Source organism: Scomber scombrus, chromosome 23, assembly GCF_963691925.1.
Source record: "Scomber scombrus chromosome 23, fScoSco1.1, whole genome shotgun sequence".
NCBI lineage: Eukaryota > Metazoa > Chordata > Actinopteri > Scombriformes > Scombridae > Scomber > Scomber scombrus.
The window spans coordinates 18,454,207-18,480,415 of NC_084992.1; the positions used below are offsets into that span (position 1 = coordinate 18,454,207).

Below are 26,209 nucleotides of genomic sequence, written 5' to 3' on the forward strand. Positions count from 1 at the left end.
ATGTTGTTTAATCAATATTTCTGTTTTTAATGAATCCAATTTCCCATAAGTCTGTGGCTTTGGAAAAAAAAGAAAAACTAATCTCAAGTAAACATTTTACTTTGTAGCCTGAAAGATGTGATTGGTGATCCAGAATATTTTCAGGTATTGATTTGTACTGTATTGTTATTGTGTTTTTATGAAAATGTAGTTACATTAACTGTAAGTAAATCCTAATATTCTTATATCACTATCCTCCACAGAAATATTTGTGATACTAAACCTTTACTCATTTTGCTGGAACCCCTACAAGACCTGTTGCTGGTGCCACAACCATAGCTTGAGAACCACTGAGTAAATAAACTGTCATTGGGCAGAGTCAGGCCTGGTCCAGACTCACTGAGGGGGTGTACAGTCACACACACACACACACACACACACACACACACACACACACACACACACACACACACACACACACACACACACACACACACACACACCCTCCCCTCCCTCCATGAGGTAATTGGAGCAGACACCAGTTGGCCTGACTGACAGACAGCAACAGTTCAAACTGACCATACCAAAACTTACACTGAAGAGTTCCTCTGAGCTGCGTCAGGAAAGAAAAAGAAGTTGAAAAACACATTGGATTAACCCATTGAGGATCTGTTTTTGGTTTTTAGGGGTCGCTATGAAAAGCGCAGATCTGTTCCTGCTGGCATGTTGTTTATGCAGCCTGAGTGCAATGGGAGGTAAGACACAACCTGACACAATATGTCCATGTAACACAGCTATAGTAGTCTTGTAATACGTCTTCCATGGACACTATACTAATACCATGTGTAGTATATGCCAAATGAAATGGAACATATCTTTTAAGGCCAGTAATTACTAGATTAACACTGAAACTTATCAAAGGATTACCATATTTAGAATTATTATTGTGTCTCTGAGACGTAAGCTCCTATAGAACTACTACTACAATAGTAATTTCTTTTTGCTGGACAAGGTGTAGAGCTTGGCTATACATAATCCATAGTGCTTGGTATGCAACACAGGCCTGATCCAAGTGCCTTAACCTAATCTGCTTTATTTAATTTACATGCCTGCACTTGCTTTCGTTACATAATGCCTTCCCACACAGCCTCATTGATAAAATGGGATTAGTAAATTATGATATATTAGGTGTCACAGCACTATATACATCACAGATAGGCAACAACAAATATCACTAACATGGTGGAATGGTAAGAGAGAGGAAAAAGGAACGAAACAATGCTAAGATAGAAGAGTTAGATGAGAAGATTGATACTGCTCTCAACATCATAAGAAACACTGAAGCCATAAACAATCATTAGTGGTTAAATATATTTCTGCAGAGAAATCAATGGCTTTCTTTACCTCTTGTGATTGATTTGATAACTGACCAGTGGTTTCTGGATAAGAGCGGTGCACTTAAACCACTTTGAGGAAAAAGAAGCTTTGGCTGTATTTTTGTCAGTTTGAATTTTAAAATCATTGCTTATCACTGCTCAGCAAATGTGCACTCACTTGTGTCGAGTGATGATTTCATGTGGGAAAAGAACTGAAGGTACACTTTAAGTGCATTGTTCAAGCATAAAGACTTATATATTCTTCTCCGAGAGTGACATCAGGAGTGCAAAGATTATAATTACAGTTCATATTTGCCTCTGTGTTTGCCCCTATTGTTATCTTACCTCATATGATGTGTAAAAGTGATCCAGCTTGAATGTCTAGGAAGGTGGTAGTTAAGATGTATTTACAGTACGTCTGTTATGCATGTAACTCAGGCAAAAACAAAAACAAACAAAAAAAAAAAAAAACGGGCTAAAATGAATTCATAATAAATCAAACAAAGGCATGTGTTAATGGCAGCATGGCCTCCACTCTGCCTCCAGTGCCAAAACCCCAACTGACTTAATAGGGTGTCCAATTCACACCTTGACTGCTCCAGCAGCACCATAGCAAATAAGGAGGACCTACACATGAACCTTAATACATGGCAATCACAAGACATGCTTCATCTCCTTTACAAGCTCATTCACACATCTAAACAGCTCAAAAAAAGTCATGTATTACCCCTAATACATGACTCCAGAAGGCATTAAACAAGCAAAAGAAACAGGGGAAGCCCTCCACTTGGTTTGGCCCAGTGATGTCAGCATGATATCACCAATACTATAAAAATCAGGAAATGCTGGGCTGACTCCACCCAATCAATAGTCCTGAATGGAGAGTATGACCAAAGGAACAAACAACTGCACAATATTCAAACCTGCAACATAATAAAGAGAACTGGCAGTGATTTATTGCAACTCATATTTGATGTAAACTGTAACATAATGCTAACACAACACAAACAAACCCAGGATAGTAAGTGTTGCAATGGTAAATTATAGCAAAATGAATGCATAAATAATATAATATGGTGTAATGCACAAGATGAACACGTAAGGGACAAGTGGTGAGTAGAGTTCTCCCCCACTTTGTCTCATAAAGTACTTGATTGTACTTGAGTCTGACTTATTTACCAAGTCATCTGCACTTTGCCGAGAGAAGAAAAATGCCCAATTCCGGCACTCCACAGCCACCTCCCGCACCCGCCTGTCGGTAACCATGCATCCCCGTGCCTGGCTAATGGGGGTGCCTTGCTGGGTGACTGTTGTCATTTATTCCTGTCAGGTCAGATCCTGCTGGGGCCACGGCTATGCCAAACGTGATAAATGCTGCATCACCGGAGCTGCTGATTATTAATGCTTCTAACCTTCTAACACTGAGGATGTAGTGAGTGGAAATAAAACCAGAGTTAGGTATGAAATGTGATGGAATACAACGATTTGGTTTTTGGTTGGTTACAGTAGTAAAGTCCTTAGATTCAGACAATACACAGGCATCTGTTAGGGTTTTAGAGTGTTTTATGTTAATAAGAACAAAGGCACCATGTTATCTGTTAAATCATCATGAATCCTCAATTTATGTGGCAGGGAATATATAAATGGCTACAATAAAAAGTAGAATTTTTGATTGATATGGACGGCTGATAACATATTTTACAGCAGAAGCACATCTCTTATTTGTCCATTGAATGCTATGCCACATCATTGCTCTTTAACAAAAAGTTAAAGTCAACTTCTGTTACCAAGTCACTAAAAAATCCTCCCACAAGCTACCTGCACTCCACTTTCTTTCCTCTTAACACTCATTTTAAGTTCAAGTGTACCTGTTGCTTTGTGTGTGGGCTTTGCAGTCAGCGTGAGTGGGCTGAGAGGTGCACGGTTTGATTTTGTCTTGTCAGTTTCCGACCAGTTACCACAAGAGCTGAAGGAGTGGGAGGTCTCATTGGAGATGTAGGTGTGAATTTCCAGCGTTTTTTATCTCTTATTCTTCTAACTTCCCTTCAGCTGTTCTGGCCGTCTCCTTCTGGGTTGCTTATGTATACTTTTTTTTGCACTTGTGCCACTTGAATTGGAGGATTTGGCAGTTGCCACATTTGAATGCACAACACGCATTACCTGCTAGTCAGTTATCTGCATCCTCACTTGTCACATAAGAGATGAGCATGATGTTGCTTAGATGACCTTTGCATACATTTCATAAGTAGCCAGAAAGGGAAACAACAGACAACAATACAAACAGGCATTTGCTGTAAATTGGTACAAAATTGTCACTAATGAACTGCTATAACACTGATGATGGGTGATGCAAGCATGGTATATATGCAGCTGCCACCAAGCAGCACCTTTTACAGCAAAAAATGAATGAATGATGCAATGGCAGTTTAAAATGGCCCATGATTTTCCAAATGGCTGAATAAAAATGGCTTTCTATAACTGTTTTTTTTCATATTCCATTGTGAACAAAAGTAAAATAGCTTGAAATTTGAAGTATTATCTGAACTCCGTTACATAAGCTCTTTCTTTTTGTCATTCAGGTGCCTCTGACATGGAAAAGGTTGTGTTTAAGAAGATGTTCCAAAACTACAACGTCAAGGTTCGCCCTGCGCTTACCCCTGAAACGAGGGTGGTGGTTCGTGTGGGTATGGTCCTCTCTTCCTTTGTTGGACTGGTGAGAGACAAAGCCGTAACACCTTAATACGTACATGCACAACAAGAATATAACATAATAGTGCCACATGTGTGAAAATATATGAGAAAACAGAGACCTATCTATGACCCCCAGCAGCTACACAGCAAATTATATCTTATAGGATATCTTAAAAAAACAATAACAAAGTTCAGCATTGGATGTCAAGCAGCTTACACATATCATATAAGGGTTGACGTCCTACCAGGGCTGTTTTAAAGGTTGAAATAGTCTTACTGAGTATATTTGAATGGGCGATCCAATATATCATATATACATCTCAAATTCAGATGTCATCAACTCTTATGGTTTAAACATCAAAGAAGGAACTCCTGCTGTATGACTTCATTTCTATTTCCATCATGAATCTACTATAATGTTTAAAGTAATGCACAAGTTAATTAATAGTACTGTAGCCCTAGGGTAGTCTGGCAAGCTTGTAGGCTTACTTCGACTTAAAAATTACTTAAAAAGACAAATGTACAGCAGATAGGTTCATTCACATTTTTGAAGGGTTTCATCGGGCATTGAGAACATGAAACCTCCTGGGATGCCTGCCTGTATTTCATTTTCCACTCTCATCTCATCTCACTACATTTTACTAGGCTTCAATCTACTGTCACTTAGCCAGAAACATTAGGCTTTTACCTCAGGTTTGCATCTGATAAATACATATTTGAAAATCAAGTGTTGTACACACTCTCAGAAACACACACCAGGTTACTTTATCTGTTCCTAAATTTCTCTTTGGCTCTCTTCTCCCATGTACACACACACACGCACACATATCTACAGTGAGCATGCTCCTTATTCCTCCACTCAAGGTCAGTCTCACTCAGGAGAGGAAGTCACATGGGGCCCTTAAGTTCTGGTGTGGAACGATCTTGAAAACTGTCCCACTAGGGCATTCAGTCCTCCTCTGCCCAGAACTAGTCAGCTGGATAACTGCAGTGATATTATTAACACCACCCCCAAGAGGGATATCATTTGATGAATTTAAACAGTTACAGGAAGTATCAGTAAGTGATAGGTCAGTGATCAGATAGGCATCTGTGTGTTTGTGTGGGAGCGAGTGAGAGAGATGGTTTAAGTAAACTTCTCTTACCCCCATCCCCCCCTCCTCTCTGTCCCTGTCCCAGCTGTCTCTCTGACATTCCTCCCGGCGTTTTAAATAGCAGGCCCGGCTCAGGGAAGCGCCGCCCTCCTGCTGGAGACAATCACACGTGCACAGACATGAACACACACACACACATGCACACTCACGCGTACATTTATTCGCTACCTGGAGATTTACTCATGCAAAAGCCTTCATCATGAACTCCGTTGAAGAAGTAGCTGGCGGGTTGTCGTCCATTGCTGTCATACCAGCTAGTGTCTCAAATGACTATCAGCTGTTTTATACGCTGGTTTTGAACTACTACCAATGAGTAGAGGCTGTATTTCTAGCATGAATCCCTAATGTTTGATGTAATTTGTGTCATAACTCTCCTAGCAGCCATGTTGTAAGCTGAACAGAAGCTGAACAGAAGGACTGAAAGCTAGGTTAAAGGTTTGACACAAAAATTATGTTTCAAAATTTAAATGTCTCAAGTAAACTAGAACATCATCAGCTCAGATAAAGCAATGTATTGGTTGTTCTGTTGTAACAAGGCAGAGGCTACTATAGCATATCAACACTGACAACATTTTCGACTTGGTCACTGGTTTATGTCCACAGTTGTAGAGAAATTGCTGAGAGTTGATCAAAAAGATTGATACAACTCTCATGTTTGTGCATTCAGTTAGATCCAAGAGATTATTAGCTTAGCTTGGCCTAAAGACTGGAAACATGGAGAAACACCTAGCCTAGCCAAAGGTCAAGAATACTCCTCAACATTTCTAAAACGTATTAATTAACACATCAAGTTGTACTGTCATTACTGTGAGGTTGCCAGTAAACCAGCCCTGATAGCTCCTGGCTGTGGTTCACCAAGAAATAGTGACAACATGTAACACCCTGTTAAACCAGCACTGAAGACAAAACCACCACTCCTGAGCACACAATAGTTTTTGGGTGATTTTTCTCACTGTTGGATTTCTTACTGTGTAACTTATACACTGATTGGTGCCTTCAAATATTCCCACAATGGAATGAAAAAAGTGCCAGGCGTAGGGGCTCAATAGCAATTTATCAAATTCAAATCCATAATTCACTCATCAAATGTTATTATGTAAGCTCGGCTTAGCTGTGTGGTTATTAAAGTGAATTGAATTTGCGAGCAAAAAGGCTGAAATAGCAACAATTCAAAGATATCTAATCATCTTTTGTTGGCAGAAACTCAACCGTTAAAGGACACAACAAACAGCCTAATTAAAGGATGGATTCACAATTTTTAAGTATTTATTAAAACAACATTCAGGAGCCCAAATGAACATCAAAACAAGTTTTTCCTCCTGGTCATACTGACCTTTAGAAGATCCCCTCATAATGCACTTACAATATAAGTTGAAGCCAAAGTCCAAAAGCCTGTTTTTTGTTCAAAAATATATTTAAAAGTTTATCTGAAGCTTCAAATGAGTCAAATCATGCAGAAATCTTTCAACGTTAAAGTCATTTTAGTGCTAAAATCCCTCTTTTTGTTACTATACTTCCACCACAGCCAAACAGAGAAACACTGTCTGAGGAAACACAAAAAGGGAGTGTGTGGATTTGGCCCCCATCACTTACATGAAAAATGCATTTGAGGTGGATCTTTTAATAGCCAGTACGATCACAAGGCATTGCTGCAGGGAGGAAAAACCTCTTTCAGGGTTCATACAGGCACCTGACTGTCATGAACAAACAAAAGAAATCACAGTGAGTCGTGAGTGGAAGTGGTTGTGATTTCAGACACAGGCTGTGCCTTTTATTAACATTGTGTCTATTGTGTCTACCAATAATCATGACTTTGACAGAGGCAACAGTAACACAGATACTTCTTTCTATTTTCCCTTCAGAATATGAAAAATGAAGAAATGAGCACAGTTGTTGTCATGAATCTGGTAAGTGTGTTTGTAAAGTACTTTTTACTGCATGCAAGTTGCACAGAGGTGACAAATGGGTGTAAACTAAAGTAAAAGTAGCGTCTTCACAATGATCTATGTACAGCCTTTTGAAGGAATGTGACAACTTGCTGCTGCACTAAAACAGAAAGTTGAATAATTGAATAATGGATCATCCGTATACACATTCTTCATTAAAGCAGAGTACTGTAAGTGAATTACTTCCTATAATTTCACATCATCTTGACCAACTCAACCATGTCTCCAGCTCCAGTGGAAGTAACTTTATTAACATAACACCTCCTTCTTCATGTACTGCTCAGTACCAATACACACTACACAAATAACCAGGCAAGAATGCTCCGAAGAGTCATAATAACACAGAGCATATGCAAAATGAAAAATTATGCAAATTGTGTTTTATTATGCAGGGACAAATGCATAGGGAAATGATCCACGTGGAATCTAATTACAGCAGTGGGAATATGAAAAAATAAACTAATAAAATGACAAATTGGTTACATTTGTAAATTCAAAGTTTCATTTTTCTGTTTGTCTCTTGTCTCAGCTGTTTTTATGTACTTGTGTGTAATTCCCACATTCATGCATGGATAAATAACCACATAACTTTGTTTAAAAAAAATGTTTGAACAGGAATGGACAGATCATCGATTGACATGGAAACCCAAGGAACATGATGGGATTGAGGTGATGCGTATTCCTGCTGCGAAGGTTTGGCTGCCTGACATTGTCCTCATCAATAAGTAAGCACACACACACACACACACACACACGCACACACACACACCCACACACACACACACACACAGAACAAAGCACTCACATTGGCATGAATTAATCAGTACCAGATATTTCAGTGGATAAACGCTTTTCTCCATTTTTCTAACTTTTAGTTTTTTATAGGACTCATCTCAAGGGGCATTTGATTATCACCATCTGAACATATTGTTTAGATTAGATATAGATTCACTCTACAAACTCCTGTCACCTCTCTAAGACTGAGCTCCTTGTCATTCCAGCCAGTCTTTCTATACAACAACAGATCCAGTTTGACTCCTGAAATTTGGGCATCATAATCGTTGACCAATTAACCTTTAAGGTGGCCTCGGTAGCTCGGTATTGTCGATTCGCCCTGCACAACATCAAGGTTGCACTGGTTACAGTGGCAGTGGATGGTTTGCAACAGCTTCAACATAACTGGAAAGAGTTAGTATCCAATAGATATTAAAGGGGACATATTTTGCTTTTTGTGGTGGTCTGTTAATGATATATACTGCTGATGTGGGATATCTTTGATAAACATGATAAGAAGTTACAAAACTTGAGATTAACGTATGTAGTTGCTGACTCACATGTTTATTGACATAGCATCGGAGCTGGTGGATGAGGGGCAGCTTTTAAAGTGGGCTCCCTGACGTGGACTTAAAGAGACAGAAGCTAAAATGGCCTGTTTAAGACAGAGGCTGAACTCTGGCTGCACAAAGAGCCAGTAAAAGGATTTTTTTCAACTGTAAATCATGCAAAATTCCAGTAGAGATCCCGATTAAAAATATAGACCTGGAAGCATGCATAATATGTCTCCTTTAAGGTTAAACACCCAGTACAGATACAGTTAATTACAGTACAGTACCTGTGTATTGGAAAAAAAACTATACGTCGCAGCATTAAATTAAAAAATGTAGATACCAAGAACACTGACTGTAGTCTTTTTTCTTTTACCCCTCGCACATACACACACTCCCATTAGCACCACTGTAAATATCCCCACTGCTCCATTCATCAACACTTTATAGGCAATTAAGCGGCATGGCTCGCTTATAACGGAGCTGTTGGCACCGCTTTGCTACTTCAGCCTAGGAGTTGCTCACTTGGAACCACACACATACACACAAATATGTCCATACACACCAAATGCAAAAGCGTGTATACCCTTTTCTGTGTGTGTAAAATCAATGCTGATCTTTTTTAGCACAGACGGCACCTTCACAGGGACAGGATTTTAAGAGAACCAGCTTTAAGGACACAATCTTCTCCCTGTTAAATTGCCAGAACCATAAAAGCTGCAAGAAAAACGGCGCCCTGACAGACGGCTAAATCTGTGTCTAATTGACTTGATGTCTTTGTTCTGCATTGTGTTATGAGCTTAATGGCCAAAACAGCTTTGTATACATTCAGTGTTAGTGCTGCACTCGAAATGTGTTAATTTCCTACATTTCATCCATGCCAATTAAAATGTTTTAGTGGGGTGGTGTAGTATGGGCCTGCAGCCAAATGTTGTGTATTGCTATGGTGAGACAATGACATTAGCAATGTGACTGGAATAATCAGACAACACATAGTCACTCAGATGTAACTCATTCTGACCAGAGATGAAGGCAAAATGAGTCATCAAACATTTGAAAGGATGCAACTTTTATATGATGTGTATAACTGAGTCAGCATCATAAGGCTTTTATATTGCTACAATCTGCTAATAAAGGCTTCTATTACAGGGCAAAATGGAGACCAGTCACTGCCAGTCATGTTTTGGCTTGTGTCACTGGTATTTTTTTAAACTGGGCCAACAAAGCAAAGCAAAAACAAAGTTACAGAAGATCAAGAGACACTATAACCCTTACCTGTACAACCAAACATGTCTTCCAACCTCAAAAAGAAAATAGATGGTTTGTCATAGCCTTTGAAAACAAATATGAGTAACCCTTTTGGTAGGAAAGCATTATTTGTCATTGCCAAAAAATGTTTAAAATGACAAAATAAATTTTCATACAAGCGTTTTTTAGGTGATTGAACAAATGACTAATGCTGTGGCTTTGCTAGTGTCAAAGTACAGTACGATGCGATGCAATGCGATACGATACGATACAATATGATTCAATATGATACAATATGATACATTACCATACGATACAATACAATGTGAGACGAGACGAGTACTAAACAATGAGATAAGATACGATACAAGATGATATGAGATGATACAATTGGTTACAATCCAATAGGAGAACGTTCAGTGTTATATGACTAGATAAGATGCTAACCCATAAGATAAGACAGGATGCGATATGAGATGAGAAGACACAATATGTGATGATGCATTACAGTATGACATGATAAGTGGCAAGATGATACAATAGGTTACAAGACAATATGATATGAGACAAGACAATGTGTTACAATATGACAAGATATGATACAATATGAGACTAAACTACAGCACTGTGCCATCCCATACAGTACCTGTACACAGTTCCTCAGTTTACTTTAAAACTCTAAATTAATTCATGACTTTTTATGTATTATTAATCTAGAGCCTATCCCAGCATACACTTGGTAGGAGTCAGGAATGCACCCATCACAGACCAAATATATCTCCTCATATCTCCAATCCTTTCTCTTCCATGTGTTTGTACTGTGGGATGAAACTGTCGGCAAACACACCACAGCCTCAGACCGTGTACAGTGAGATAGGAAGGTCAGGTTGGCATGTATATCATTGAGTAAGCACTAGATGGGTCCAGTTTAGCCCTCCAGGCCTCTCGGGCGAAAGTCTATTTAACTATACAGTGTGTTACTTACAATGATGACCAATATGTTATCTCAATTTCTATTTGCAGTAACGATGGGGTGTTTGATGTGGCCCTTCATGTTCATGTTCAGGTTTATTATAATGGCAGGGTTACCTGGACTCCCCCTGCACTCTACTTGAGCTCCTGTGGAGTTAAGGTGACAACACAAATATTAACTTAAAAATATTTGACTCCTCTTTTTACTTAACTTTGTTTTATTTAAATGTTTCCTTAAAGCTCTCCTCCTCCTCTCATCTTTTTTTCTCTTTCTAGGTAACTTATTTCCCATTTGACTGGCAGAATTGCACCATGCAGTTCCGCTCCTACACGTATGACATAACAGAGATCGAGATACAGTACGCACTGGACGCAAAAGGCAAAGAGATCCGGGAAATCCAATTGGACGAGGCTTTCAGCGGTGAGGTGCACCCTCTTTCTTTGCATTTTTCCTCACGACATAAGTTGGGGGGAGTCAAGGAGTGAGGAATAGATGCTAGATGCTTTCTTTAGAAAAGTTAAGAAAGCATGAAGTGGGAATTGGGGTGCTTTCCATCCTGCTAATCATGACTAGTTACTTAGTGGGGATATATTCCTTGATGTGCCTGTCCAAAGTATGTTATTGGTTTTTAATTACCTCTGACTTAGTACTTTATGCTTGCTGTTGCTTAATATTTAAACCATAGTCATGGGAGTGTTTTTTACTTGTTGGACTATTATTGCAATTTTGTTTGGACCCTCTTGTGGTATGCAGATATGTTGTTTCTGTTGAAATAGTAATTTTGCTGATCTTAATTAAAATCTTTTCTAAATGCGAAATATGTTTTTCTCCAGAGAGTGGCGAGTGGTACATCAGACACAGGCCGAGCAAGAAGAACATGAATGATGATCAGTATGAAGACATGACCTTCTACCTGATCATTGAGAGGAAGCCTCTGTACTACGTCTTCAATATCATCCTCCCTTGCATCCTCATCACCATCATCGCCATCTTTAACTTCTACCTGCCTCCGGATGCAGGTATACAAATGCTACAGAATAATACAGCATGTGAATGTGTATGAGCCAAATATTTTGTGCTTTCATGTTACTCAATAGGGTCAGTCCTACACAACTCAAAAGTAAGCACTAAAGATACAATTAGGAAGTTTTAGATCAATGCATTCATATAAAAGCTCTAGATAAAATGATAGATCCATTCACATTTACACAATGAAGAGAAGGTTTCCAGGTTTTTTTGTAAAATTGTTTATCTTAGAGTGTATAAGACAAGTTTGGAGGTCCGATGGAATATGCTCCATTATTATCCTATACCAATCAGAAATTGTGGGAGCATTAAAGGAAATCCACTTGAGTAACATGTTTTCCTTGCACAGAATGTCAGTACATTTTCTGTGATGTATATTAGTAATGTGCACACTTGAAAGACCATAGGAGAAGTGATACTTGATAAAGTTCAAGCTCAGTTTCTTATATGTTCTGCATTTCATAAAGGACAGTTTCCTAGTATTTCTGTAATTTGGGGCAGGACCAAAGACAGTGTGTCAGGCTGCCAACATGTTTTTTTCCCGAATTTCAGGCACAATGGGGAGGTGAAAGGTTTAAATTTGGAGAGGCGGTTAGGTGATAAATGCTATCTTTATAATATTTGGACATGTAATGCCCTGGTTTGGTTACAGACTATATTCCCAGTTCCCTCTCCCAGGCCCGCCCCAGCCCCTGAAAACCCACAGCAGAATAATTCCCCACAACGTTAAGTATCCCCTACAATAAAAAACATCTGCTTTTCAGTATCAGGGACATTAAAAACAGTTAATAAGAAACCATTTTCTTAATGTAATCTCTTATCTGAAAGAAATGAAAGAGTAATTTCTGGATATCATATTTCTGATTAAAGGCCACGAGGACTCTATCCTCAAAGAGGTCTTCAAAGGAAGAGATACCCTTCATCCTAATGTTTGAAACCTGATTCTAAGACATCTGGCAGAAAGTCAGGGTTATTAATGATTGGATTGACCCAGATTGTCCTTCAATAAGTTGTACTCCCCTCCAAGCCCTAATTCTCTTAATTGTTATTGGGTTATCGCGGCAATCTTTGACTGATTTCAGATTTCCTAGCAGGACTAAATTTCACATATTGTAAGAGGACACTTAACTGATATTTATTTACGTCTGAAGGTGTGAAATATCCCGACCACCCACCTCACTTGGGAGCTCCAAAATTTTCCAGATGACCTGCAAGGGCTTTGGATATGACTTTGAGGTCAACATTAAGCAAGTTTAATTAAGTTGGGTCTGTAGGAGGTGCAATTTTCTGGACACATCCCTTATTTGAGAACTAAAGAGATGCTGGCCTCTTGTACTGATGGGGGCAGGATGCCAGTATCAAATGATTCGTTTAGCATGTCTAAAAAGTGATCTGTTAACACATTTTCCTTATAAAATGTGGTAAAGAGTGAAGTGACCTGGTGGCTTCTTGCACCTCATCTTTAGAAATTGGAGCACTAAGGTGGGACTTATCATCAGTGTGTATGTTAAGAAGATTGCGCTTGGGAAAAAAATCCATTATTGTTTGTGCACCTTCCTTGATAAACATCTTAGGAAATGTCATTAACCACTGTAGGGTTAGTGGTACAGGTCTCTGTTCACAATGGTGTGAGAATCTGCTACTTTTATGTCAAATATGCTAAATATTTCCCTGATTTATCTCTATGTTCAAGCAGTGTTTGCTTTGTGAATCTTAATTGGTCTGTGGCAGTTTGTGTTAATAGTGAGTTTAATGTGCAGCGAACAGACGTGATTTATTTCAATTTGGAGCCAGTGGGTTTTCTAATATATTCCTTCTCTGCTGTAGTATGTCTCACCTCTAATACCTTCTGTTGCTCTGCAGTTTTGCGTCACTTGCTGGCTATGTTAAAAATTATAAACCCCCTCATATAGGCCTCAGAGGTTTCTCAGAGCAAAGATGGGCTAATGGCTGAAGGAGAGTAGGGAGGAAGAGAGGCTTTGAATTCTGATATAAAATAATCTATGAATTTGTGATCTTTATAAAATGAAACAGTTCATCCTCCAGTGCCAAGATGTGAATAACAGCATTGTCCCTTCGCTTTTTTAGGTTCAGTATCTAAGTACACAGCTGCATGATCATAGTTAATTCCACTTATGTGGGTTAGAAAAGAAAGTTTATTCTTTATCTGCAGTGAGTGTTCTTCACACATCCACATAACCCAATTCTTCGCAAAGACCAGCTATAAGTTTTGTCTGTGGAGAGGCAGACAAGGGACCACTGGGAAATCTATCAATCAACGGGCTCACAAGGCAATTAAAATCGCCTCCCATAATAATATTCTCTGCCGACAAATCAGCCAACATCGACACTGCATCTGTGAGAAAGTTAAGGGGGTGATCTGGAGGGCAATACACGTTTAGTATATCATATTCCTCTCCATGAATAACAGCTTTGATAAGCACAAATTGCCTATGGTTGTCCTTGATACAATCTATATATCCACTCCCCTGCTCTTGGTAGTGAAGGAGGAAAAATACACTTGTTCAAAATCACACTGTTGCAGTTTTAGGTGTTCTATATCTGTCAAATGTCTCTTATAAAAGTGCTATATCAAAGTTTTCCTTTTCCTTTTTCAAAGCGAACAGTACCTAAGTGGCTTCCCTTAATGTTCAAGATACAAAGTCTCAGTATGTTACAAAACATTGTATCTTATTGTAGTCATGAAAACGCCCATAAGATGAACTTTAGATCCCATGTACATTGGAGTCTGTCTGTCAGTCTCACTGTGTGTAGAGGCCTTGAGTGCCCTCTGTTTGTCACCGTAGTTATGGAAGCCCATGAGGATGGGCTGACATTGCTGGTTCGGGCCAAATTTAGGGACTAGTGTGTGGTGTGCTTTCTTGATGTTAACCTGCCAGCCTTGGTCTATAGGTAAACAAAATCAGGTAGCCAGCTTTCAAAAAAATGATGTTGGTACCTCCTGTACCTTCCAGTCCAATAATATGTATATTTTTTTCCTTGATGTGTTTAGCCATCTCCTTGTCAAGTGCCTTACTCCACTGGTAGGCCTGGTCAGAAGCCACCTCTGCCCCTGAAATTCCTTCACTAGCCTCATTGGCTTGCTTTGCACAGTTTTGCGGTTCCAGTGCCTGAGCCTAAAACATCTGGGATACAGGGTTCATCAATGATTTTTAATATATTATCTGTCATTTGAATAGCTTGACGAGGGGCAGGGTTGAGTGCACTGGTCTTGCTAGTAGGTGCTACCTCTTCTGCACCTGATGGGAGGTTAGGAGAGCTCAAGCAGCAATGTAGACCATCCTCTCTGCCATAATCTTGAATCCTTTAGCCCCATATTTTTACTATCCAGTCCAACATTTTTCACAGTTTTTTCACAATTACATTTACAGTCCCTGCTACACTATGTCTAAATATCTTCACTGCAATGCTTCCCAGTTAATTTGGGAGTAGATATGGAATATGTGTGGTAGTAGTCGTAGCTGTTTTTTTTTCACACTTCTTAGTCCTGACAAAACAGATCTGTAAAAAGTCTCCTTGAACTTTCTTGAAATGCAGGGCAATGGAGTTAGTGAAGGAAATCCCCCAGTTTTGGCTGTTTTCCCCCAAGGGAGCGTGTACCGCTCTAATTCACATCAATTTCTCATTGCATACCAACTCTAACCAGTCTGAGGTAAACACAGTTTGTAAGTGACCACAGAATACACCAGGGAGGCCTTGCTCTATTGCCAGTCAGCTTCACTTAGAATGTGAAATGAATTTTCTATTAGAGTCATTACTGCTGAATTGCATGGGCCAGCTGCTGCTAAAATAGTTGATCTCAGTCAGTTGAAGGAGGAACAAACCTTGTTCTGCTAAAACTAGATGAGCTCTAACAAGGTCCCAGAAGAATACAAAACAAAAGCTGGTACTGAACACCATCTTCAATGAAAATGAACTAAACAAAAGCAGGAGGATAACAATTACAGCCCTTGGTGGCCTTTTTGTGCTTTCCCAAAAAATACAACAGCAAAAATGTAAAGAATGGATTAAACACTGTGTGTCTGTCTGCCTTAATCAATCTGCAAATGTCCAACTAACTAACTCAGCACCCACATTAGTAAGGAAGGACACAGCTACTTCCAACACCAAAGGTCAAGTCATCATTTACATGGGTTTACAGATACATTAAAAAATGAAAAACCAGTTCACAATAGTACATCTACTATTTAGTATGATTTCCACTGTGTGGAAGCCGGTCCTGGATGCTACTATATCGAAGTTTGGTGTAAAGTTAGTGGCTCTATCCTGCTTGGATTTGGCAGTTTACACTCCAGCAACCCCAGCCAAGCTCATTATCCTAGATAGAGAGACGTTTGCCAAAAACAGTGGCTTGTCCTCATCCTAAAAGCATTTCCTCTTGTAAGACTAAAAGTGAAATATGCTGTTTGATAATGAAAACACTAAAGGATAAATAATCTTGAATGTCCAAGTACATAAACTAAGCAGCCAAACAGGGTTATGTTAGAATGTATATACTGCAATACTACAACAATGCTTTTTCATAATGTGCATGTCTTCTACAGGTCTGTCAACTGGTATAGCTGCAAAGTTTGAGAAGAAAATCTTTGTGTTATCATTGAAAAAAAACCTGCATTGTGCGCCATGTGAAAGCTCGGTAAGCATAGTAACAGTAGCTAAGTGGGATGTGGTTATTGTAACATTCAATATGTTTCTCTACCAGGAGAGAAGATGGGTCTGTCCATCAACGTCTTGCTCACCCTCACTGTGTTCCTGCTGCTGCTGGCTGACAAAATTCCGGAGACCTCATTGGGCGTTCCTATCATCGTCAATTACATCATGTTCACCATGATCCTCGTCACCTTCTCTGTCATCCTCAGCGTGGTCGTGCTCAACCTGCACCACCGCTCCCCCAACACCCACCAGATGCCCATGTGGGTCCGCAAGGTGAGTGTAGTGCCTCTGCGGGCCAAAGAGCAAAATGTCATGTCATGTGCTATGGTTGTACATGTCCATACCCTTGTTGCAGATTAATATTTAAACTTTAAGGATGGATGAACAATGTCAATTTTTATTTTCTTATGTGAATTTCTTTCAACTTAATGTGTTGCTGAGATCTCTGGCTCTGAAAACAAGCAGGGTGGCATTTTTGTCTGTGTTTGTCTGCATGCCATCGAAAATATTCAGGAGTTAAATGTCAAAATGTACTCATGCCACATATTAATAAGGAGGCAGGGTTCTGGCTCTTGTTGGAAGGGAGGGTGATGAAAAGGTTGTGGGAGGGGTATGAACTGTCCAGTACAATGCTGTGGATGCAACTCTTGCAACTCTGGATGGCAGGGCGAGGGGCTTCAGTGATGCACTCCACAGTTTGTTGTGTGGTCCCCAGAGGTGCATCACTCATGTGGAGATGAAGCTTGTAAACACCCTCTCAATAGTGCTTCAGTAGAAGATGGTGAGGGTAGGGTTGGGGAGGCCTGTGTACTTCAGGCCTTGCAGGAAATGGAGATGCTGTTGTGCCTCCTTGGCCATGAATGTGACATTTCTTAATAAACTTATTCACACACAAATTAACCTACTAATGTATGTAAGTCTAAAATTAATTAAAACTTAAACCCAACATTTATTTTGTGGGTAAGCAACATTTCATACCCTCAATGTAATACATTATACTTGAAATAATTAGTTTAGCATAATTTTTGTGTTAATTTTGGAAATTGAAGCAGCAATCATTCAGGCAGTCTAGTGAACTACGTCAACACTGAACGTCATGTTATACTATTAACCTTCATTAGTGGATGTTGCCCTCACTATACATTATGTGAAACTAATTACAGGCCTGTGTTATGCTATGCTTTCAGGGTACATCCACCTTAGGCTCACCAATAACTGTCAAAAGGTCATTTGGATGTTTTGGGGCATTTTTGCCTTTATTTGAAAGTGGCTGGCATAGGAAACAGAGAGAGAGAGAGAGAGAGAGAGAAGGGAATGGCATGCAGCAAAGGACCAGGGACACTGCCATTATGTGGCATGTGCAGTAACCACTTGGCTACCAAAACGCTCCCATTTGGATGGTTTAATGGAACTGATCTGTTACTGGATTCATGGGGAAAACAAATATTATAGACCGTCTTTTTTTCTTTCTTACTCTTTAGACAATTGATATCACAATGAAATGTGGGAAGGGGAAAAAAAGCAAAAAGCTATACTAATCAAGGTATTTACATCAACAATATATCAAATGACTGTAAAATACTATGTAATGTGTATTGTTGTATTGGATCCCTGTTAACTTCTGCTTTAGTAGTCACCAATCTTCTTGGGGTTCACACAATGTAAGAAAGGTCACAAAGGACAAATTAACTCTGCAGTTCAGCAGCCACAGCCCACTTAGCCCTACTGAATATTGAAGCATCTTTCAACTCTTTTTTTAATATTTGGTTTTACAGCCCACTAATTCATTTCTTATAACCAGTTTCTGGTTGGTAATTTGGGCGGTGGTGGCTTTCAGTACCTCCTTCTGCTCCATCACCATGTCTCTCAGCTCCTTCAGCTCAGCCATGATGTTATTTTGGCCGCTCTTGGTGCTGTGATCATTTCATTGTGTATAAAGGTCTTGTCTGCTTAAGTCCTGCAAAGACAGAGCAGCAACACTAGCTGAATGATATCAGCCACGCTTGTAGAATAAAGTCTTTGTAGCTGAAGTGGTGCTCTCTGTTGTGCAGCTTCCTCTTTTATATTCACCACTCATGGTGTGCCAAGCTGTGGGAAATCTAACAGGTGTTGAATGTCAGTGAGAATAATTCAAGTGTATCTTAAAACCAGCAAAGGCTTGAAATGAAGGCCACAGTGCTAATCGCCTTGCCTTTATCCTAAAAGCTCATTTTATGTCATTAAAAAAAAATCACATAGCAAGTCATTCTGGACTGAAGAAAATTGTCTATTTAATTAAATTATTCAGCAATTCCTTAATCAGCTCATATTTGAGCAGGTGTCACAAATGGAATTATCCAAAGCTGAGGCGAGGGTGACGTGTCCTGGAGTAGTTTGGCTAAACATTAATTAATGTCAGTCAGATGGGCTCATCTGGATTTGGATTTAGAAATATAGGTTATAAGTATAAGTCTCAAAAGACCAAAATACATTTTCTTTCTTATTCAGTCAGTTAAATGCTGAATTATGTTGTTTGTCATTTTGTCCAATGCTGTTTCAAACCCTTCCTCATAATGCCAAGAATAACACTTATGAAGGAAAATTCGGAATCCTTTATTCATTTATTGTTCAAATTGTACTTGAATCTGCCTTTGAAATATCCATCAAATGTAGGTGTTCTTTTACTCCCTTCAAAGAAAATCTTTAGAAGAACCACAGCTTTGAGTTGAATGCAGAGCCGGATTAAATGGATAGAATACACAAGGCAGACTGTATTTTGTGGGGCCCCTACATGCACACTTTGATTGATTTAGTAAACACAAAAAAAATTATAATTATACTCATCAGTTTAGTTGGGAATATATTTGAGATATCTATTAATGTTTTAGTATTCATGTGCAATTTGTTAGTTATTAATTTATAGTGGAAAGTATAGCCCTATATTATACATTTCATTCATATGCATTTTTACATTTGATTTTTAATGTGTCTTTATTTATTCTGATTCAGATATTTAAATGGAAAACATGTATTTACAGTTTGCTTACTGCCTTTTCATGACTTTCGATGAGATGAGGTCCTCATTGATGTCATTGAAATCCAGGGAGGTCGTAAATCCATTCTCAGTTGCCAACAGGGCAAAGGCTTTCAGTTGTTTTACTGTCTCCATATTTTCTCAGTGATGCAGAAAAATCCCAAATGTTTTGACAGGTAGTCACAAATTACGCCGTCAATTTTGTTCCACTTTACAGGGCCACATGATTAATGTTGTCTGGGTTCAGAGGTTCTATGAAAAAAATATTTAGCTCACGTTCTCTGGATGCAGTGGCCTGCTCTCATTCTATAGTCTTGTCCTGTGTGATGTTGATGTTGTTGTAGATATCATCAGTTGTTTTTTGGAGTGGTTGTAGAAGAATCATCCTCCATATCTGTCAAAGCTGTGACCTGCTGCTGCTCTACTTCTGATATAATGTTAGGGCTAAAATCACCTGCCTCTGCTGTTGAATCTTAAGGTGCCAGAACTCTTTCTGGCTGTACTTGAGGCTGGCTTGTGGGCATGGAAATGACATGGCCTGAGAGAAACTTGTGCCCCTCTCTGTCATTTTCTTCCTTCCTCTCCATTCGTCTTTTATTGCACTGTGCTGAACCTGAAATCACCCTGAAAAGCCACTATAGTCTATATGTCGCTGCTGCTAACATACAAGGATGAACTAGTGCTAATGAGGCCCAAGGCTAGGCATGTCCAAAATATCCCATAAACACACATTCAACACGTGATTCAACCAATAAGTTGTCTTAAGACTGAGATCATTTGATTAAGCATGGTGTGCTCCTGCTTGGTTGGAATGAAAATCTGCAGCCAAACAGTCCTTTGTGGAATAGTTTGGACATTCCTGTTCAGCATACAGAATGCCTTTAATGCCTGTGTGTAGATCCGGCCATATCTCTTGCTGATGTTTAGCAGTTAATACCATCTTCAGTGACATCTATAAAACCATTATCATGTGGCTGAACACTTTATGTTTGGTACTATACTTCTTATCCTATCTTATAATGACACACACACTACATCACCACAATGCCCCGCAGCTTTTTTTTTTTCATTGGCTGTGATCATGTGACTGTGTGTGACTCACCGGTCTGCAGTTCCCACACAGAGACGACAGTTTATAGGAAACGTGACAGGTGTTGTAGCAGACTTAAAAACAGGGGAGCAGGGAAAACAAGGTCGGAGGTGGTCACATAAGAACATAGACATACTTGCTTCTGAATGAATTCAAGTCAAGCCTATTCACCTCACATTACTGTCACTATTGCAGCTACGGTACAATATGTTCCCTGCTACTGGGCTATTATTGACATCAATCCGTCAATACATGCAGGCAGGCTAAGTACTCATTTCAAAATGATATAAAAGCACTTCAAACTGCAGATAAAAGGGCCATTTACAGAGGCAAACAGCATTTATGATATTGATCAAGACTAACATTTGGCCCACTGATTTGCTGTTTTATCTTCACGTCGGAGTCCTCTAGAGCAGCCTCAGCTCTTAAAGCCAAAGAGCAGTAACACAGTAATATTAAAAGAGAAGACACTTAATTTCCCTCATGTTTTATCCAACATTTATGTCTATTTTATTAATTTTTCTACTACAATTCTGGCCCTTTTCTGAGAAGCTCCACTGAAGCATCCAGAGATTACAAACCATGCTCAAGGACACCTTGAGAGTAGACGTTGAGGAATTGGAGAGCATTACCCATTTGGTTTTCCCCACCCACATCATTCAGCAGCAACTGTTCTCAAAGGTTATCTCACTGCTAAATTCAGCATTTTGAGTCATTTCTCACCCTTAATAGGCAAATACAGGGCAAGTACATTTCAGCTGAACCATAAATCATGAAACCAAGAATCCAAACAAATGGATTTTTAATACCAGGAAAGACGATGGATTTGGGAAGTCTGCGAGAGGAAACCAGCTATTGACTGAAAGTGGAAAGTACAGTTAAATAACCCTCTGTTTCATTATGTGGCTTCGAATGAACAAATAATTGCGAATTCATACATTTCCATTCTTAACCTCATAGCAGCTCAACTCTGCATTCAAGCCAAATGAGAGACGAGCACAGAAGCTGAAATTGACTTTGCTGCTCTTCACCTCTTCCTGTCTTCTTAGATCTTCATCCACATGCTGCCTCCTTACCTGGGCATGCTGCGGCCCAAAGTGGAGACCCCCCTGTCCTTAGAGATCCTGCCCCGCCGGGTGAAAAAAGTGGCCGCCATCAGTAAAGCTGCTGATGAATACTTCATTCGAAAGCCTGATTGCTCCGTCTTGTTCCCCAAGCCCAACAGGTGAGGTCAGGTCCTGCTCTGGGGTCAAGGGTCTCACTGTACTGAAGGCATACATATTTGTGCACGTGCTTGTGTGCATATATATTTCAGCAAGCATGTGTCTTCATTAATGTGGGTAAGTGTGTTGAATGACTCCATATTAACCCTTCAGTTAGTTATTTACTTGCTAACAGTTAAACTTTGCTGACCTTTTCATGTTAAAAACACATTTGACATTTTTGACATTCATGCTTAAAAATGTATTCCCATCATCAAAATTTCCATTATATTTATATTTAGTTAGTGTAATCTTTTGTAAGCTGGCATGTATCTCGTATTTTTGAAAAAGATGGGTACATTATTGAGGATATCACCTAAATGTAAACCATGTTGTTGCAAAATGTCAAGCAGAGAAATATATTTTCCAAATATTTCTATAGAAAACACCTTTATATGAGTAATATATAAGATGTAAGGTGTGTCATCATTTTATACAAAGCTCCACTGAATAGATAGAACCATTTTCTTGTTTTTCTGTAAAAGATGTATTGCAAAAAAGCACCACACATAAAAGCTTTGATTTCAGTCCCATATCCACTTGTGATACATTATCCCAATCTGACTAAAATGTGTAAGTTTTTGTAGTGGTAGTGATAATAAACTGCCAAAATGTGTTAGATTGTACTATGTCATTGAATGAAGGCACACAGTGGCTATTATAAAAAGACAGAATTTTAAGTTTTTATTTAAGTTGGACATCTTTTTATGTGTCCTCTGTGTAAATATCACAGTGTCATTTTTTATAAGCTTAAAGAGTAAGTACTGTGCACACTGACTAAATTTAGGCTGTCAATTTTTATCCTCAGTTCTACATCGCAAGGTTGTTTGAGAAATATAAGTTTAGATATTAGCTCTTTAATTTCTGACCTTTGACTGTGAAAGTGTACTTACTCTGCTAAGTTTTGAGCCGCTATTCAGTATTTAAAATTGTGGGCATATCACGTAATCAAAATAACAAAACGAAGCAATTTTTGCTCAGGTTGAGCGGCCTTTAAAAAACGGCATAAAGACCTTAGAACCCAAACACCTCCAGTGAAACGCAGACTGATGAGTTTCATCAAAAGTCTTTCAGAGCGCTGCCCCTGAAGCTGTTGAGTAAGGAGCTGGATTCTGGCCAACGTTGGCACACAACACGGCGACAAACTGTTCTATCAGTCTAACACCAGTCTCCACACTATGTACACAGGAAATGGTCGACCTTGCTTGGGTCAATTTACATGGAACTGTATGTCCTGTATGTCAGCTACTTAGTGACATTAACTAGCATGCCTCCCATGCTGCTCTACACCAAAAATCTTTCTCACAGCACTCCCTCCCTCTCTATTCTTCACCTCCTCTGAGAAGTGAAATATGTCTACAGGGAGAGAGTGGAGGCGGCAGAGAATCGTTGCTAAAATAATAATGACCCGCACAAATCGACTCTGACACATTAGAGCGGGACGCTGAGTGTCTGGGTGAAAGGACGGGTGACGAAAGAGGAGGAGGGGGACTCTATTAGAGCAATTTGATGAGACAGCAGTATCTCTCTTGAGCCCACACATACACACACCTTCTTAATTGGGTTTAGTGCATGTCTTGGCACCAGACGCAGCCAGTTTTAGTTGAATTAGTCTCCTGAATAGTCATTTACTTCTCGCTGATGAAGTGTTACTTTGAGCCACGAAGGAGGGAAAAGGGAGGAGGGGTGAAGAGGCCAAAGAGTGTCTCTGTCACTCTCTCTCTCTCTCTCTTTCTTTACTTCCCTCTCTTATCTGTCTTTCTGTATCTGATGAGGCTCCACCTCTCTTAGGTCGCAGCCTCTTCACCTGCCACACTCACAGAAGCAGCAGCCATGGCAGCACTGCATTGTAAACCCCCCAAATTTCTGCACTGAATACCAAGCAGCTCTCTGCCCTGCCCTGACTGCCAGGTTACACTGTGTTTATGTTTCCCACCTAAAAACACAGTGCCACACTGCCATCTGGTGTTAAACTGTGGGACCTGCAATTCAAATTCTCTGTTTACATTTTTTGGTTTTTTAGGTCCTTAAAAATGTAAGTGAAAGAGGTGTTTCATATTTTAGGTGTTTCATATCAAAACAGATGTTTGGGAAAAGCAGATTGCTGCTGTTCAGAAAAGACGATTATGTTAGTTGTGTGTGTGTGTGTGTGTGTGTGTGTGTGTGTGTGTGTGTGTGTGTGTGTGTGTGTGTGTGTGTGTGTGTGTGTGTGTGTGTGTGTGTGTGTGTGTGTGTGTGTGTGTCTAAGGTCATAGCAGTAGATGAGTTTTAAAAACTTTGTGGAAGGGGGATACTGCTTAAAATGCAAAATACATGCAAGTTATCTCTTGTGCAAAGTAGTTATACTACAATATCATATTCATGTTGTATGTGCTAGTACACACAGAAGAGGCAATACTATATAACTAAATGTGTATTGTGTGTGCATGTGTAGTATGTATGTATGTATGCCCTGAAATTTCATTATTAGTGCTCTGGTTGTAACTTTGGCCATCTGCACTTGCCGTACTTATGTACTCATGTTGTTTTTCTTTACAAAGAGATTTTCATTATTATTATTACAGACATTTTAGGTACACTCATTTTGATTTGACCTTTAAATAAAGTTTTCTAGATAATCTTCAGCCTGGCTCGTTTACAACTTGTCTGACTAGTGACCTGCAATGTCACCCTGTTCCCAGATCTCATCACATGGTTTGGTGAGACAAGGCTTTCTATAAAAGCTAGCCCCTGTTGCAATAAACTAGAATTATTCTTTAATTTCAGAGGCAATGTCATTCCTCAACAAAGCATTTTTCACAGTCATGTCCTGCTGTCAGAGTCGTGCTGTACCACTACTTAAAGATGTGGAAGTATTAGAACTCTGTATTCATGTCTATCCCAGAATCAGCCAATGGAAATCCATGTGTTATTGCTCAAGGACATGTTGTGTGACTTTGCATAGAAATACAGCAGGGAAAATCCAAGCAGAAAAAGCTGATGAGTTATGTTTCAACTTTTCTCAATAGTTGCATATTAAGACAGTGGAGCTGCTCAGAGGGGTATAATTTAATTGGCCAGCTGCCATGTGTGAATGCAATGAGGAAGGAACTAAACGATAAGAAAAACATATCTGGCATGTTAGAAAGAAGTCTCAAAAAATGTTAAAATTATTCTCTAATGCATGGTACTTTGGCAGCACTGTGTGGCAGTTGAAAATTAGTAATTTTGCAAGTTTCTTTTTATTTGCAAAAGAGATAGCAGAGAAAACACTCTGAACTAAACACAAAATTGCTCACCTTCCATTTTTGTGGCTTGCCAATTTATTTCTTTATTGTGATTTTAGTAAATAAGGAAAACCAATTTCATGATACCACTCGACAGATATAGAAAGCAACCTGCTCCCCAACTTCCCCTAGCAACTACTTGTACTGATGGTTGGTAACTGAGGGCGACAAGTAAACACAAAAACATGCTTACACACACACACACGCACACATATACACACACACTGAGGGTTTGTCAGCAAGAGCTGCCCAATCAGCAGATGCAGAGCGGTAGTACCACACTGGCAGAGTGAGCCCGGGGAGCTCCTCTGACCTTCTCTTTATTCCTCTCTGAATGAAAGAAGAGAGCAAAGGAGACATGCAGGCTGGCTCATAAACACTTTCCTATTTTACAGCTTTTAATTAGTCCGAACAGACATCTGCTCTCATGTTGCTACATTCCACAAGCTTGTGCATTTGTTAAGTTTGGGTGTTGACACTAAATGTGCATTTGCTCCTTTGTCTAGATCAAGATTTATTTGTGATATTAAAATATTTGCAGTATGTGCAGTATAGATACTGTTCTGCTATTATTTCATTGGTTCCCTCTCACGTATTTGTGTTGCTGTGCAGGTACCACCCAGAGGGAATGGTTACCGACCTAAGAAAGTTTATCGATGGACCCAGTAGCTACCTAACGCTACCTGATGAGCTCAAGTCAGCCATAGAGGCCATCACGTATATCGCTGGAGCCCTGCAGGCTGAGAAGGACTATAATGCTGTAAGTTTGTATGTTTTGTCATATGATCTGTTTGAATTCCTGTTCATTGGTTCTTTTTTCACTTTGTTTCTCACTTTTGCCCCTTTTTTCTATTCCTTTCCTCCCTTTACCACTATACCTCTTCCTGTACCTCTGCCTATTATTTTCCCTCTCCATCTTCTCCTCCTTCCTTCCTTTCCATTTCATTTTCACTTCTATCTATCCATCTTTCACCTTTTCCCATCTATCATCCAACCACCCATCCCACTACTCCTCTACCCTAATAACCTCCTCACCCAGCTGAAAGAGGACTGGCAGTACGTTGCCATGGTGGTGGACCGCATGTTCCTCTGGATCTTTGTTGTCTTCACCACTGTGGGCACCTTGGCTATCTTCGCCGATGCCAGCTTCAACCACACACCTACCGATCCTTTCAAATCCCCCTGA

The 26,209-nt window shown here is 39.5% G+C and overlaps 1 protein-coding gene across 1 annotated transcript; it reads left to right on the forward strand.

Moving 5' to 3' along the window:
* Positions 1–673: 673 nt before the first annotated feature.
* chrnb1 (cholinergic receptor, nicotinic, beta 1 (muscle)) lies at positions 674–26,209 on the forward strand. Its single transcript, XM_062444833.1, has 11 exons — positions 674–734; positions 3,935–4,068; positions 7,063–7,107; positions 7,762–7,871; positions 10,743–10,851; positions 10,968–11,112; positions 11,526–11,711; positions 16,442–16,665; positions 21,545–21,720; positions 25,636–25,783; positions 26,063–26,209. The coding sequence occupies exons 1-11, from the start codon at positions 674–676 to the stop codon at positions 26,207–26,209; spliced, it is 1,485 nt and encodes a 494-aa protein (XP_062300817.1).

Bases quoted from the DNA above. Each gene is read 5' to 3' on its own strand.
- chrnb1 (XM_062444833.1), top strand. From the start codon at position 674: ATGAAAAGCGCAGATCTGTTCCTGCTGGCATGTTGTTTATGCAGCCTG. The intron at 11,113-11,525 runs GTGAGGTGCACC...GTTTTTCTCCAG, and splicing joins ATTGGACGAGGCTTTCAGCG to AGAGTGGCGAGTGGTACATC. The intron at 11,712-16,441 runs GTATACAAATGC...TTTCTCTACCAG, and splicing joins CTACCTGCCTCCGGATGCAG to GAGAGAAGATGGGTCTGTCC.